General features: G+C 48.1%; 1 protein-coding gene across 1 annotated transcript; it reads right to left on the bottom strand.

The window, feature by feature from the left end:
- Nucleotides 1-15,066: 15,066 nt before the first annotated feature.
- Nucleotides 15,067-17,053, bottom strand: LOC133350399 (uncharacterized). The gene is made up of 2 exons (XM_061564733.1): nt 16,863-17,053; nt 15,067-16,681 (listed from the first exon to the last, which is right to left on the bottom strand). The coding sequence occupies exon 2, from the start codon at nt 16,496-16,498 to the stop codon at nt 15,785-15,787; it is 714 nt and encodes a 237-aa protein (XP_061420717.1). The 5' UTR covers nt 16,499-16,681; nt 16,863-17,053; the 3' UTR covers nt 15,067-15,784.
- Between the last annotated feature and the right edge of the window lie 610 nt (nt 17,054-17,663).

The following is a 17,663-nucleotide window of genomic DNA, read 5'->3' as shown; positions in this document are numbered from 1 at the left end:
TTAAAGTGGGATTAGCGAGAAATGCCGCGGGTTCAGTAGACTGCTTCGAGGCGTGACACATTATCGAGGAGGCGGCAACAGCTGGCCGCTCATTTGTAAGCGAGCAATTTTCGCGTTGGGCTGCGCTGGGATGTCTGCCGGAGGACTCCCTAGAGCACCGGCGGCGCCCAGCCTGTCGCGCCCGCTCGCTCGCTCGCACACTCCGAAAGGTGCCAGCCTTGGCAGCTTGCCTGCCACCTCACCCGCAAATCGGCGTCGAGAATTCCTGGTCGCACCTCTCACTTTCAACCCCACCACCGTCCTCTTTACCACCCCCCCCCCAATCTTGGCTGTCAGTGTGCCCGCGGGCTGGAGAGTCGGGGGGTGACCGGGGTGGGGGGGGGGAATTGGACAGAGCCCCTCCCCCCCCCAATTTTATTTCATACACCAGGGTCCATGCCAACCACCATACGCAATTATAAACTATTAAACTATTTGTATTTTACCAGGTAAGACAGGCCGAGCTGTATTGTATAGCTCTTTTTCAGTAGCGACCTGGCCACAAATAGCTCAACGAAGTGGCTCATATCGTGTGGAAATTTAAAGCAGCCAAATATTCCAAACAACAGAACAATAAAAAAGATCTCATTCGAAAGTTAGAGGACCTTTCGCTTTAAAAAACAAAAAGAGAGTCAGACTTTGCCATTGAAATGTATGCCAGGCACGGGATCACGAACTCGGCTGGGGAAGTCGTAAAAAAATTGGCATAAAGGAATAAAGTTTTCGCGCCGAGCCAGATAACATCCGCCTGGAGGCTTGTGAAAAGCAAAGGGCACGACTGGATGGGCGCGATGCCTCACCGGCGCTGTGGGCTGGCTGCCCGCGACTGCTTGGCACGCCGCCACCACCACCGCCACCACCACTACCACCGCCACCACCGCCACCACCACTACCACCGCCACCACCGCCACCACCGCCACCACCGCCACCACCGCCAACACCACTACCACCACCACCGCCACCGCCAACACCGCCACCACCGCCAACACCGCGTCTGTTCGTCCACACGGCGGACGCGACGGCGCTCGCTCCGCGAACCCCGCTCACCCTCCCCGCCACTCGGCGATGCGACAGGCCAGAATGGGTCGTGCGCAACGGCTTGAGCCGTCCCTGGGCTCGTAAATGTTTCATGGACACACACAAAAAATTCTAAAGAGTAAGCGCAAAGGAGGGAAGTCGTGAATTCTTTTTTTAAAGTCACTCGTAGGGTTTTTAGAAAGTTGTTCGCGCGCGAGCGGTCGAATCAGAGAGAGGGCCCAGGTGCGGTGACATCTTGGGAATGTCATGGAGATCGGGCGAGACAAAAAAAGTCAGTAGGTTTGTCCCGTTTACTTTGAAGGATCAAAAGTGACTCGAGCACGGCTGGCGCCGTTTTCCCTCCCTCTGACCCACCTCCAGTGTTGTACGCGTTGTGTGTGTGCGTGTGTGTCCACGTCTTGCAAGGTTATGGTGAAGCGAATCGCGCCGTCCCTTCACAATCCACCTCCCACAAAACGTACGAAATCAAGCGGGTTGTTCACCCCGATTAGAATGGTTGAGGACACCGAGAAAGCATGCTGGCTCACTGCGTACGATAAATGCACATCTAAATGGTACAGTCCGGTGAGTTCTCTGCGTAAAAAAATATTTTAGCCGCTAACATTACACCAAAATCAATAGGTTAAGGAGTAAGTAGATGACGTGTACAACTTGGGCCACTCCCAACCACTGCAGGCCACTCGGGCACATTATCAACAATGAACTTCCACGCTGGCTAAATAACCAGCCGATTGCGCGCAAACCTCTGCGGAGCAACGAGGCCACGTGGCCACGGATTTGCTGCCTGAGGATGACGAGGGTTTGGTGGATCACCGCGCCAATGTCGCGTAACTCCTTCCCTGTGTGCGTCGACGAGGTGTAGTAGAACCCTGGCTTGCCAAGCGGAGGCGGCACAGCCAATGCGGACTCCGGCTGCTGTGCGGCGGCGGGTCACAAGTTGACGTCGTCGTCGTCGTCGTTCTCAGCGCGCGACGAGTGGCCGCTCGCACTGCACACCGCTGAAAATATTTGCACAAAAATTTAAACCGGGCGCGCGCATGCGAGCTGGGATGAAGAGCTCACTTTGTGGCTCTCCACTAACACGGAGTGAACTACTGCCCTGTGGGAGATGCAGATTCAGCCTTTCGTGGTACGACCCCAATAGCACAATTGGGGGGGGGGGGATATCAGAAAAAAATCTTCAAATTGATAAAAACTCTAAAAAATTCTCTATCAGGGGGAGGGGGGGGGGTGGCAAATGTTAGGCTGGAGGACGATGCACTGGTTGCGGTGTTCGGAGGCTGATGCCACAAAGGGGACGAGCATTCGCAAAGCCTGCCAGATACGCGGCGGACTGCCAGCGGCTACGTTGACTTGGTGCCAACACAGTCTGTAGGGTGCTCCGTGGGACTAAAAGTGTCACGGTAAGCCCGGGTTCACTGCGGGGTTCACTGCCGGGCTTGGTTGCTAAAAGGCGGTGGATCAAAGTTGGCACTCTGCTTGCGAAGGCTGTTACGCGTATATCTCTCTACCGCAGGCATATTTAACACTCTCGCCGCGACGCCTCGACTCCGCGGTGGTAGGCGTCAATGCGGCAGCCCATTATTCACGTTTGAAGCTATACTCCCAACACTTGGCTTTCTCGAGGCCACGCGGCTCGTCCCGTTTGTGGCATCAGCCTCCGAACACCGCAACCAGTGCATCGCCCTCCAGCCTAACATTTGCCCCCCCCTCCCCCCGATAAAGAATTTCTTAGAGTTTTTAACAATTTGAAGATTTTTTTTCTGATATTTCTCCCCCCCCCCCCCCCCATTGTGCTATTGGGGTCGTGCCACGAAACGCTGAATCTGCATCTCCCACAGGGCAGTAGTTCACTCCGTGTTAGTCGAGAGCCACAAAGTGAGCTCTTCATCCCAGATAGAGATGACTGCATTTTCCCTACACGTACAGCGGCAGAGAAATTCTCCTAACATGCCAGTCAACTAAACGATATTTTGGAATCTCAAAGTTGAAATGTTGCCAAATAAGGTGTAATCTTACGTATAAGGCGACTTTGTTCTGCAGTCATTGGGTGACCAGACTGAGGCCATCAACCCACCAGAGAATTTGGTTTAAAATCAAAGATGGCTTCAGCATTAGAACAGCGCGAGCACAGTATTTTTGCTATGGACGTTAACATCCAGAACACAAACAAACGCCACACGACCTTCAAGATGAATGTAACCGAAAGCAAGACGACTCCACAGAATTATTTCAGCCGAAGGAGAGCAATCCACTGCTGGATGAGGGCCTACCACGCTGCCCAGTGGAAATTGGTATTTAAGCGAAACTGGAGTCACTGCAGTTTGCGTGAAACCTGTCTGGGAGTAACAAAAACGTCCGTAAAAGACACGAACATTCACTCTTCCACTGGACGATATAGCCATTGACATGATCATCACTTGCGGCCTACCTACTTTACTTTTTGAATAACATCACGGGATGTTTTTAACGCGCGCTGGCGCATATTATTCAGTCCATACACCCAGAGTATTAACCAGGAAGAGGGGGGGCTGGGCTCGAGCCACGAGCCCCCTGCTACGAGTGGTAAACGCGATATACCGCTGTGCCACGTTACGACCGCCACATGCGGTCCCGGTTCATACACTTCTATGCTTCAACCTGTTAAATTAGAGCGATTTGTATTTGTTGTGTTACGGTGGAGATCGCCTATAATTATGTAGGCCACAGCGTCACGATGCAGTGCACCTAATCCATTCCAGAGGCCCTAAGAATAATCTGCCACTCACTGATGAGGCTCTCAAATACTAATTATAATATTTGTAATTTTTTACCCAACATGCTTGTTTTGCTTTTCATGTCAGCTTTACACAGAAGCTTTACCCCGGGTGTCAGTTGGCGACGCGCGATTTGCCTTTTTACAAGCGGTGACACGACTGTCAACCACGTGAGCAGTTTAAGGAAGGAGGTCATCCCAAGTCACAGTAAGCCAAGTTCATCCCCGGCATAATACGGCCAGACTTGCATAAACAAAATTTTAAGATGTGATTTTATTCCACGATAAACCAGTTTTTTTTTCCTTTCCGACACAATTTTAAACGTTGTGGAAGATTTAAAAAAAAAATGGTTATCCTTTGAGAAAATGACAACGCGACATTATTCAGTGGTGGACCAATCAAGTGTGCAGGCGGTGAAACTGCACCGGAGTTCCCATGGTTCGTCGGAGGGATCCAGGGGGAGGATTTGGACGGGAGGGTTAAGTGTAATTCTATTCGACAAGGTCTCATTCCAAGCACACTTCACCGCCGGTGACATCACTGGCTCTTACAATGCACTGCACGAACGCAAGCTTATATTGACACATCATTACGGAACTGATTAATTTGATCGAGGAGTTTAAGAAAATGCAGCTTCCTCCCCATAACTGTTCCTACAAATCACAGGACCTTGCTTATCGCATCAACACCATCCATCACGTCTTCCCACCTCACACCCAGCACTACTGCCAACACCTCACCTTGCACTCGAAAAACAAACAAAGATCCCCCGTATAGCCTTAACAGACTCTGGGGGCAAGTGCTGTTAGTGAGCACCTATGAAGGCCGAAACGGTATACGAGGGGGTGGGTGGCCAGCACCACGCCCGACCGCCTTTGTCTCCCTAGCGGCGATGTTTACACACCGCACCAGGTACTCATTTGAGGCTGAGTCGACCTAGGGGAGGCCCAGGACCGGTTCAGATAATCATCACTGGTGTTGTTGGCCGTGAGCGGGAATCGAACCCGGGTCGCCAGGTTCATAGCGCAGCGCGCTAACCGCTACACCACCGCAATGAGCAACCGTCCACGTTCGGGCGTTTTTAACCCCGCCGAGGGTTAAAAAACTGCCCAGAGAAGGCGCTCAGATCAACGGCGACGCATCACAAACCCGGCACAATAATCGTTTACGGCCCCCCCCCCCCCCCCCCCACTGGACAAATCCACCGCCGTGCCGACCATCGATGGGGGTGTTTGACCATACTTCACCACTCCGCACGGCGAAGCATCATTTGGCGACAATGTTGTTCGGATGAGTACGAATGTGACCGAACGTGGCTCGCATTACAGGTTCGCGTTAAAAGCTGCAACTGCGAAATGCGTGACCGTTATCTGGAATTATCTCAGGGTTTATCGTTGTCATTTTACTTTATTTCCAAAGTACTGTGTCATTGTATTTCCCCTGTATCCGCCCAGGTATTTTACTTCCCTATGCCTTGCACTCCCCGATTGTTTTTTGTTTGTTGTTGTAACGTCCTGACCCGCCCGGACTGGATACCTGTGAATAAAAGAGCCTTGAAAGCTAATCAGATTTCTCTAGTATCAAATACATATCCTGATTGCGTATTGTTTTTACAACCCAGATCTCCCTCGCAAAAGCCGTGGTCTCAATTCGTTCTCTCACCTAACATTGTCCTTTTCCTTTGCGAGCCACGTATACACACACACACACAGACACCATGTCGCAAACGCTCAAGCCGCGCACTTAGCACGGGTAATACAATCTTTTGATGAGCAAATGTCATTATTCCCCAAACCTCACGATATGTTATATCCCACCCGGCATTAACATAGCTTCACTTCATCCACAAGGAGACCCCCACCAGTGTAATTCGCACGCCTTGGGAGAATCAAAATCAAATGAGGAGGAGCGGTGGGGGGGGGGGTTATTCGTGGAACTGGGTGGCAGCTGCACCAATAACGAATAACGATTTTGATGGACTTGGTCGGCTGAGGGTTATTGTGCTGTTCATCACGCGCGCGGCACATCTTGTAACTCCATCTCGCGGGCTTAACCCGGGGAAAAATGCACCTCGAGATTTGACCCCGATTTCAGGGCAGGTAATAAGGCGGATCGCAAAAAAAAATAGCTCCTAAAAAAAGCCGACTTAATGCCTAACGGGGGTGGCACACACAATTACGCGCCTCTAAAAATAACCGCCCGCGCTTCGCGACGATAAAAAAAAAATCCGTGCGTGCGAGTCTGGGATGCCTTCAAGCAAAATCGCTCAACAGCGTGATGTGGTGGCCCCCGCAGCCACCTCGCGCCGAATTGTTTTATTTCCTACGCCTGTCTGTCTTGCGGCGCCATGGTGGCGAGATGTTAACTACCTCGCGTGGTATACGATCGATCCCCCAACCTTCACACGCCTGCCTGTAGATCTGGAGTTTGCAACTCTCTCTTTCCCCGTGACCGGTTGGATTTTTCTCAGGGTCCTCCGTTTTTCTCTCTCTCTCTTTCTCTGCATATTTAGAATCAAAATGCCTTTGAAGTATTTGGCTGATACATATTTCCACGTGATAATCCACTTTGCCGAGATATTTTTGGCCAGGTCGTTTCTGAAAAATAGCTACAGAGCTCAATGGGCCTTAACTGGTAAAAATAATAATAATGTAGTCTGTGTTTAGCTGTGGGGAGCAGTAACGATTATTTGAACGGAGCTTGGGTCCACCCTAGGTCGACTCAGCCTTAATTGTGTACCAAGTGCGGTGTAAACATTGCCACTGGGGATACAAAGGCGGCCGGGCGTGGTGCTGGCCCTTCATGTGCTATTCGCTAACGGCACGTCTGTTGAAGGCTAGATGGGGGACCTTTGTCTTTGGGGGGCACTGATCGGGTGGAAATGGAAGTCGTAAGACAAATGAGTGCGCGAGTATATTTTAGATAACATTGCCTTCTTCTCATTATGATAATAAATGTGGTTCTTTATTTTATTTAGTGTGTGTGTTTGCGCCGAGCCAGGCAGCAGCTTCATCATTTGCAGGGGGAGGGGTGGTGTGTGCGTTGTCCACAGATCGCCGCTTGGCTTGACGACAGCCGGGAACCACGAACTTCCGCAAATGTGCGTCGCTAGAAATCCCATTCCGTCGTCACGTAACCGCGGCTCACGGCTCGGGTTTGCCGTCACGCCGCCGAATGGAGTCAGGGCGACAACCGCTCACGGCACCGAAGGATCAGACCCCCCCAAACTTCTGGCAGGCGGATCGTCGTAAACAACCATTAAAAAGGGAGGCCCTTCAGCCAGAAGTGCATAGAAACACGGCTGATGTTCATCAAGACGATAAGAAACCATTGTCTAATATAAGTACACCGTAGCGTACCACCGTGTGCACGCTCTTGGATAGTAGGCCGAGATAGACGACACATCATTGACCGCTCGTTTCAATAGATTTTTTAAAATAAATCTTTAATCCTGCAAACATTTTACACGAAGAGTTTGAAAATGTTTTATTTAAAAATGCTATGTCAGCAATTTGATTTCCCACGAGGCAATGTTGTTATTAGCTGTCGTTTAAGTGCTAAATTTACAGCGGTGTGTTGTATAGCCGCAACGCTACTGCCCTTACAGAGAAGCACAAATATACGAAAAACAAAAGCCAAAGATTCCCGTATAGACTTTAGACTGTTTGGGGCAAGTGCTGTGAGCGAGCAACTTGTGGGGAGCGGCGGCGCAGGGCGGTGAGCGCTCTACGAGACAAAGACGGACTCGGTGTGAGTCTCGAGTCGCCAGCCTTCAATTGGTACAAATATATCGACACAGAACATGGGTCCCCCGATGGACACACGTTCCACCGGTTGTACGATTTTAGAAAATGTTGACCCACATAATGTGCCATGCCATTCTCAACGATTGAGTAGATAAGCTGCGCCTATACACCGATAATACAATTTAGATCGTACGGTCTTCCAGACGAGCATGCCATGCACACAGACAATTCGCAGCTTATATGCAATGACACGTGTGTAGATGCACAAGCACCGTAATGATATTCCTCTGCAAGGAAAAACGTTACATAAACATTATAAATGATGACCTGGATAGAGAGAACATTGACTTGTTATTTTCTATTCAAAATCCTCGTGTGTACCTCGTACAATATATGAACATGCATCTACGACGCGTGAGTCATCCTTCATTTCTCCAGGCCCATAATATGGACAGCGTGTATCGCTCTCACACAAAACACACACACAGCCTACTCAGCCTACTCTTTTTTCTTCTTGGTTCTTTCGGTAAAGTCACGTAGAAGGGAAATAAGAAAATAAGAAAAATAAAACATAATATTATTATTATGTTTTATTTTTTTTTAAATAAAACAGAAGGGAAATAAAATAATAATAAAAAGAAAACATAAGTATGTTCTATCATTTTATTATTTTATTATTTTAATAAAAGAAAGCATAATATTATTATTCTTTGTTTCTTTCGGTTAAGTCACGTCTAAAGATAAAATAATAAATTAAAATAATAGCATATTACGACGTTTCGATTGCAACACAAGCAATCATCATCAGGCATAAAAGAAATAGCAACAAAAACCTAACTAGAAAACTATAAACATGTCTGTCTGCTTGTATGTCTGTCTATAGTTTTCTAGTTAGATTTTTGTTGCTATTTCTTTTATGCCTGATGATGATTGCTTGTGTTGCAATCGAAACGTCGTAATATGCTATTATTTTAATTTTTTATTTTATCTTTAGACGTGACTTAACCGAAAGAAACAAAGAATAATTCCTGCAGTCACGAAAGCTCCAAAATTAAGATGATATTATTATGTTTTATTATTTTATAATTTTAATAAAGTAATAAAAAAATAAAGCATAATAACATTATGTTTTATTATTATTATTATTTTTATTTCCTTCCTACGTGACTTTACCGAAAGAACCAAGAAGATGAATCTCTGCAGTCACGAAAGCTTTAAATCGAAATTTAGCCTACTCTTTCTTCTTATTTTTGTCTTGGTAGCAGATTCACCGCAGCCACTGCTGCTATTGAAGCTGGCTCTGCGGAGCCTCGTGGTATTACTCTAAACCCTTTAGCCAGCCTCTCAGAGCCTTGTGAATTAACATGACACCTTACGAGTTTCTAAGGGTGCTTTTGTCTGACTCGACGAGAATCGGGGTGTTCATACAGAACTCTACGATGCGTATGGGTGCATTAGCCCCGGCCTTCCAAGCCCCAGGAATTAACATTGAACTCTAAGAATCCTAACCGGTGCCTTATTCTGGCTGTCCAAGCCCGACGAATTAAACACGAGTCCCTAAGAATCCCAAAGGTGCCTTTATTGCGTCTGATGATCAAGGCATTGACGTGAGACCCTAAGAATCCTAAACGAGCTTAATTTAACTTTCGTCAACACACCCATTGTTTAAAAGTGGAATTGGTCCAACATCCCAATGCAGGGGCCCTCATCTAAAAAAAGTATTGAAACTCAGCGAGGCTTTTTTCTAGATACGGGGCACTATTATTATTATTATGGCTGTACACAGCGCGCGTCAGTTCACCGTGTCCGTCTTCTCTCATCTCGCTACGTCTCCATGTGGGCTACAGCTGTTCTGTCACCTCACTAACAATTTACACATGGAGGACAGGAGGCGAGGGGGGCGAGGGGGAGGAATCCCCCCCTCCCCAAAAAAAAAATTTCTTCGGACCCAACCCCCCCCTAATGGGCCACCAAACATCACCACTGACTCAGTGCTGGGGGGGGGGGGCAGTGAGGTAATCCGAGGGGGAGCAGTGAGGTAATACGAGGGGGGGGCGGCGTGGTATTCCGAGGGGGGGGGGGCGGTGAGGTATTCCGAGGGGGGGGGGGGCAGTGAGGTAATCAGAGGGGGGGGGGCGGTGAAGTAATCCGAGCCCTGTGCCACGGGCCGCCCCCCTTCACCGTGCCACTGAGTACGCCAATGCCCGGCGTTCCCCTGCGGACAAATACCTGCCCCATCAGCAGCACGGCCAAGTGGCTGTGAAGATCTACGAGGCAGATAATTGAGTCGAAACTGCTTACTCCTTTGGCATTGTGCATTATGCAGATGGGGGTGGATACAGTGTTTCGGGGGCTCTCTCTCTCTCTTTCTTTTTTTTTTACAACGTAATTGTAATCGCTTGGCTGGGCACTTTAAATTGGGGTTTAATTAACTTGCTCGATGCGGAGATGTTTTGGGGTTTTCCGCGAGGAATTTTGCGGGGGGCGGGGGCAGGGGGGGGGGGCTGTTGGAAGGGGGAAGTGAAACCGCGGCGATCAGCGGCGCTGCTCCTAAGCCTGATGAAGATGGACTGGTGGGGGGGGGGGGTTAGTGGGGGGGTTAGTGGGGGGGGGGGGGGGGTTAGTGGGAGGGGGGTAGCTGCCTGCTCGTGTACAAGACGACGAGCGGAGAGGAGAGACTTCGACTAGGAATGGGTTTGTGACTAAATGCGCGTTGGGGACCACCACCCCCCCCCCCCGTGTGTCCCCTCCATTGTTGCTCAGCGCCTCGTCAGAGTCCGGTAACGTTTTGTATTCATCAGTCATCGACAGCGACCACGATGAAGGCCGCCTCCCCCCCCCCCCAAGCCGCCACACAATCCTGAATAGTCCCGAGATTCCAACTGTTCATCCATAGCCGCCTCCCGTACCCACTACAACGTGACCTCGTCGGCTCCATCTCCGTCCTGGACGGTCCTCTCCGTCGATTCTCCCCTCCGTCATTACAATGACCCTATTTCAGGAGGGGTGGTGGTCCTGCTGCTGCATTGGGGTTTTATTTTAAAAGATGTTTTCAGTAAATTCATGACGAGTTGTGTTGTAATATACACGCGAGGGGTGTCTTGTGGTTGTTGTTGTTGTCGTTTGACTTGCATCTCACTGGGATTTTTGCACACAGTGTTGGTGTACGGTGCTTTTTCTGCAATATTTTGCTGTCTTTTCTTGGAATTTCTGTTTGCACATAGTTACATAATCAAATTAAGATGTTTTCTTGTTCATGTTTTTGTTTATTGTTTGTTGCGGTTGCACCCGATTCAAGAGCCGAAAGGCTCACAGGGCTGCACCAAATAAATGAAACTGAACTCCGTCCCCCGTACAGATGGAAAGTGATGAGATTAGCCTACTTGCTGTAATGCGTTCTGCTGGCGAACCAGGGTATGATGACCCCTCCTCGATGCCCACGGGGAAGGGAGTTCCACCACGACAACGGCTGTGTGTGCGGTAACCCACCAACCCCCTCGCTGCTGCCTCCACCACAGTGCTGGATTACAGCAGACACGTGCACAGCCACCGATACCCGAGTTACAATACGAAATTAAATGATCCAATTTCGTCCGCGCCTGTCCCCCATTAATTTAATCTTTTGATCCTGGTCCATAGAAAAAAAACAGTGTTATCCAGATGTGTGCCTACCTCCGACACGTGTCTAAACAAACCATTTAGATGTTTTGCATTACGATATTAATAATCCCATTTTACATCCCCATGTCAACAAGCTACCACTGTATCAGTTGAGGTTTTATTTCTAACCATATTTCACCACGCTCGTCGCTGCGGGCTGGTTCGTTAAGTGACAACTCAGCAGGGCTGGTTCAGGTAATCACCAATGTTAGCCGTGGCCTGGAATCGAACCTCGCTTTCGCTGGGTTCGTAGCACGATGCGCTAACCACTGCGCCACCTGCTCCACCCCAGTGATATAATGAAACGCGTTTATGGCGACATCAAGGAGGCTCCTTTGGACATTCGCATCGATATTAATAAGTTGCGTCTGTCACAAGAAAGTCTGCCGGAATGGGGGCATCGTGATGTCTCAATGCACAACAGACACGAGTAATAAGGTTATTATTATAATAATAATAATTATTCCGGTTTCATCGTTATGTATATTTCACGTCTCCATTCTTGGGGGAGTCGTGGCACCAGCGCTTAGCGCACTGCACGATGAACCTAGCCGCCTAAGTTAGATTCTCAGTCATTGCTAACAATCTGATCCCCCCCCCCCCCATCCCTTCATCGTCGATATCCTTGGACCCATCCGGTCATCATCCCTTCCATCGGTCATCAGGGCGTCGCGGAGGCCGAGTCGACCTAGGGGAGGCTCAGGAGCAGTTTCAGATAATCGTCACTGGTGTTGGCCGTGAGCGGGAATCGAATTTGGGCCCCAAGATTCGTAACGCAGCGTGCTAGCCGCTACACTACCGTTCCACACTTGCCTGTGTTTATATTACACATACACAGCATACAGCTGCCATAAACAAATATCAAGCTCTTAGTAGCGACGGCGGAATATGGCTTAGAATCGCGAACAATTAAGATCTGCCAGTTGGCCGGAGCAAATATGATTCATGTGGCCTCGTAACGATACAGCACGGCTGTGTTTGTCACTAAGAAAGAAGGCGGGGGTGGGGATGCTTTCACCGGCCGGTAACCAGGCGGTGTTTGTGTTTGTGCAACAGATGTTTGTGAGAAACGTTGGATGATCCCAGGCGGCGCAGCTAATATATTGACATGGGTTGGGGGGGTGTGACAGGAATTGGGGAAAAGGGAGAGCTGGGGGAGAGCGGATAGGCAGAGGCTCAGAAAGCCTCGACTGATCACGAACATCAGCGCAACGCAAAATCGTGCGTTGTGCGCGTGTGTGCTCTCGAACGCTCGCACTAGCGGTGTCAAGATCAGCCTCTCATGGAAGACGCTACTGGCCGGATGGTGGCACCGCGGTAACATCGCGCTGTGCTTATGGATTTTGAGCCGTCCGAGTTAGAATCCTGGCCACGGGTGACGTTTGTGACTGTCGAGAATCTCTCTCCGATGTGTCCGCGGGTTGCAAACCGCGTGAGGACACCGGGAGCCATGCAGCTCCGTCGCGATATCTCACGCCGTGTGCGATATTTAATAGAGTCTTGGCCTCCCGAGATTAACTAACATGCGCTCTACGTGGTGAAATATGGTCAGAACTCCACCGGGATAATGCAACATGGGGGAGGCCTTTATACAGTAATTCTAAAGACAATGGGCCGTAATTATTTACCAATTTAGCAGCGGGATTTGAGTAGACTTCATTGGGGGAAGAGACATTCATCATGGAATGTTCAATCGAGGGCTTGGACCTGGACTTGAACCAGGAGGGGTCTTAAGCAGTGCAAACACAGCCAGGGGGAAATGGATTCTGGACGGCAAGGTCAGACGGCGGCGTCGGCTGCTTGTTGCAGAGGTTCGCGGTTCGATCCCAGTGGTCGTCGCGATTAAGACTGCGGTTTTGGTAACCATGATAGCTACTGCGCTCATCTTCTTGGCTCTCTCGGTAAAGTCACGTAGAAGGGAAATAATAAAATAATAAAAATAAAACATTAAATACAATTCTCACGACGTTTCGGCCACAGCACAAGCAGCCGTCCTCGGGTGAAGAACAGGGCTGTCGGAAAGACAGCGTCCGAATGAACACCACCAAGCTTGGCAGCGTATATTTAAGCTGGGTTAGAGGAGGAGAGCGCCTTGACAAAGGAATTTACATATCAACAGAGGAATTTAGCATATTTATGGGTAATGCAGATATGGGATTAATCACTACTTGTGGAATGTGTAGGTGGTGGGGAGGTCTCAAAGTCATATTATGCTCGTGTATTATGTAGGATTAGCAGTCATAAAGGGAGGAAGAAGGATTACCAGTAATAAAGGGAGGGACATTTTAATAGTAAGGAGCTGCCGAAAGAACCAAGAAGATGAATCCCTGCAGTCACGAAAGCTTTAGATCGAAATTTACTGCGCTCAAGTCGGCTTCACGCGCCGGACGTTAAAGATCACCTGACCCTATTTGCAAGGGGAGGTCATCGTGTGTCGGTGTCACGGTCCAAAATTGGCCAAAGTTTACATATCAATCGTCGTTTCGCCTATTGGCATACGAATGGGCCCCCAGTCATTCCTGGAAAATGAAACTCATGGTGGCCCCCTCCCGAGTTCTCACCTCTTGGTTCAACAAATGCACTTGAAACCATTTGCCCATGGCTTGGGAAAAACGTTCCTTCCCCACCGCTCCTCAAATAAGTGCACGGCTGTGCGCACTGCAGATGCGCTTCTGTCGTCGTCTGGAGCGCTCTTCCTCCCGATATTCGGAAGCTATTGGAGCGATGCACTTTAAAAAATCGTCTAGATGGAAAGCTCATTTCTTTCGAAGTCCTTGTCGTGTTTGGTTTGTTCTACCTCCGCTGCACCTCCGATTAGCACGGCTGGCTACGTACGGTGCAAAAGAAGTTCAACATATATACATACATTAATTCGTACATCTGGTTTCGGGGAAACCAGGAGCAGCTTGCCCGGCTGGTCGCCTTACGCGAACTCCTCGCCACCTCCATAAATGCCCGAGCCTTCAACTCCGGACGCGTGGCAGAGGCACAGTGCACCGAGTAACCAGTCAGCTCATTCACCTTCACTTCATTAATATTTAATGCACGGCTCCCCAACAGCGAACCCGTACGTTATTGACGCATTATTATGTAACGTGCAGAGCCGAGTCGTAAGTTCTACTTTTTGCGCATGCAACGTGCCTGGAAGTACAGCGACAAAAATAAATATCCTGAAATACCTATGCGCCCGTATTGCAATTCATAAACAAGCCGTCAAGCCAGTCCACTAAGCGCGACCTCTCACTGTTAGCGGGATTCAAATTGTACGAGAAAATAAACCACTTAATGTACTTACTTGGAACGATAATTAATGAATGCGTCTGGCATAAACATAAATAAAAGCATATAGTATAATTAGTTATACATAGATGAAGTTCATGAAAGACCGTCGAAGCAATACTTAAACGGAAGAAAATCAATGTTTATTAATAAGTAAATGATTTTACGTACAACTTCATGAATAAATTGTGAGACATTTTCAGTTTGATTTTAAATTCAGCCAAGTCACCAGATTTTGCTCGCTTCAGAGGGAAAACTCTGCCTACCGCAGATATGGATCTACGCGGGGCTGCAATCAATATTATGTAGACAACCGTCAGACTGGATTTACAAAATTCACTCGCGTAACTATTTTTTTTACTGCTGCATTGGAATCATAGCTCGAGTGAGAGTCTTCTGCCCGATACAGAGGAGAGGAAGCGATGGAGGGAGCGAGCTTTAGGGGACGGATGTATGTAGAGAATGTGTAGAAGTAGGGATGGAGAGAGGGAGGGAGTTATGGATAGAGAATGTATGGAGGGAGGTAGGGATAGATGACACGAACACAATTTTTGTTTCTTAGTAGTAAGTGTTATTTCTTAATTGCTTATGTCTAAAAAGTATAGAAAATGGCTATTACTCCCCACAAACTTTGCCTTTGTGACCAGGATAGTGATATTTTGAAATGTACATGTTTTCAAGTGAGAAAAATGGCGAATGTGTGTCTTTTCGTTTACGTAAAGGTCAGAAAAAAACCAACATGAATCAAAATTAACATGTATTTATTCTAAAATAATAAAAAGACTACAAACGATTTTTCGGGATTTACGATGAAACTGTAAATCACTTTCACGAATCAGCCCCCAAATATGGTCTCCCATCATGTTCTTGTTATACTGTCCTTGGTAGCGGCGTTCAAAGTCCAGTTTATCCTGGTGAAAGCGCTCGCCTTGCTCCTCCGAGTACGCTCCCATGTTCTCCTTGAATTTATCAAGATGACCATCAAGTATTTGGACTTTTGAGGAACATCCTACAGCCCCATTGTGCCGTAGTTCTTCAGTCTCAACCAGCTCCACATAGTTCCCGACCTTGTGATTGCCCAGGAAGCCACGACCCACTGCGACAAAGCTGTTCCAAGCCGCTTTCTCCTTCCTAGTGAGCTTCTTGGGGAATTAATTGCACTCCAGGATTTTCTTTATTTGTGGTCCGACGAAGACACCGGCTTTGACCTTTGCCTCAGACAGCTTAGGGAAGAAGTCTTGAAGGTACTTCAAGGCTGCCGACTCCTTATTTACAGCTCTGACAAATTGTTTCATAACGCCCAATTTGATGTGCAGTGGAGGCATCAGCACCTTCCGGGGGTCCACACAGTGGCTCCCACTTGATGTTGTTCCTCCCCACAGAGAACTCGGTCCGCTGTGGCCAGTCCCGCCTGTAGTAGTGTGCCTTGGTGTCCCTACTGTACCAAAGGCAAAGATAGCAGGGAAACTTGGTAAAATCGCCTTGGAGACCCATCAGGAATGCCACCATTTTGAAGTCTCCGATGACCTCCCAGCCGTACTCATCATACTTTAAGGCGTGCATCAAGGTCTTGATGCTGTTGTAATCCTCTTTGAGGTGCACCATTTGAGCCAGGGGAAGAGACGGGTACTTGTTACCATTATGGAGCAGCACGGCTTTGAGGCTCCTGGATGAGCTGTCAACAAAGAGGCGCCACTCATTCTGGTTACAGGCGATTCCGATTGCCTCGAACAGACTGGTCACATTGTGGCAGAAGCAGAGCCCATCTTGACGAGTGAAGAAACTGCAAAAAGGTTGGTGATGCTTCCTCCGATCTGCGATTTGCACACTTTCATCCAACAAGTTCCACTGCTTGAGTCTATACGTCAAAAGCTCGGCATTGGACTCGGTGAGACCAAGATCTCTGATCAAGTCGTTGAGGTCTTTAAGGTTGGGGTAGTATGGGGTTCTTTCCTCAGGTTCCACCTCTGAAATTGTCATCTGTATCTACGTCTTCCTCGCTCTCAGACTTACTGTGCTCTTCTAAAGACAGTTGCTCTCTATCTGGAGGAGTGGGTACGGGGAGCTCATGGCAGAAGTAGCAGTTGCTTGAGTGGTCAATGGGTTCCCGTCAAAATATTGGGATAGCGAACTTCATGGCTCTCTTTTGCCCTCTGTACCATCCTACAAAAATACATTTATTTCACCCATGACTAATGTGTAAGAGATTCTTGCAACATTTTTCATATATTATATTTTTTCAATAACATTGAAAAGTGTAAAACATTTTAAAATTAAAAACTTTAACAATTTTTTTTTACAAATTATATTACGTAAAATTCCGAGCAACAATTGTCCATCTTACCTTCCAGAGTTTTTTTGCATTGCTCGCAGGTGAAATGAGGTGCCCAGGGTTTGTCTTGATCCCCGATAGGCATGCCGAAATATGCCTTCTAGGCCTCACACATCATAGCAGATGCTTCCACAGAGTACTTTTTCACTCTTGCCTTGATAAATTGGCCGCAGACCGAAAAATGCGTCTGCCAGATGCTTACAGCCTCTTGATGCCATCTCAGAAAAATACAGAAATGTATCCACTTAGGCAGCTGGAACTAAACTGAACTGGTGGGCTTAAGGCCCCTGTATCTATACTACTATTTATATTACTTAAAAGTTCTAGAATCTTCAAGAAGTTACTCTAAGTTTGTCTCGGCACTGAATCTGTGGAATGTTCTGGAAAATAGGTACATTTCAAAATATCACTGTCCTGGTCATAAAATCAAAATTTGTGGGGAATAAGAGCCATTTTCTGTACTTTTGAGGCATAAGCAATTAGGAAATAACACTTACTACCCAGGAACAAAAAAAAGTATTACATAGTGTAATGTATGGAGGGAGGTATGGATTGAGAGGGAGGAAGGTATGGATATAGAATGTATCGAGTGAGGTAGGAATTGAAATAGGGAGGGCGGTATGGAGAGATTGGGGAGGAATGGAGAGAGGGAGGGGAAAGCTGGTGGTGGTGGGGGGCATTGAAAGAGGGAGGGATGATGTATGGAGGGAGATATAGATGGAGAAAGGACGTGAATGAGGTATGGAAAGAAGGGGGAGATGTTGAGCGATGATTACAGAAAGGGTTACGTGTGAATCGAGGAAGGGAAGGATG

Source organism: Lethenteron reissneri, chromosome 33 (genome assembly GCF_015708825.2).
Source record: "Lethenteron reissneri isolate LAM-NWPU_2019-01 chromosome 33, ASM1570882v1, whole genome shotgun sequence".
Taxonomy (NCBI): Eukaryota; Metazoa; Chordata; class Hyperoartia; order Petromyzontiformes; family Petromyzontidae; genus Lethenteron; species Lethenteron reissneri.
Note: the sequence above shows the minus strand (reverse complement) of the source record. Positions and strands in the feature narration are given on the sequence as shown.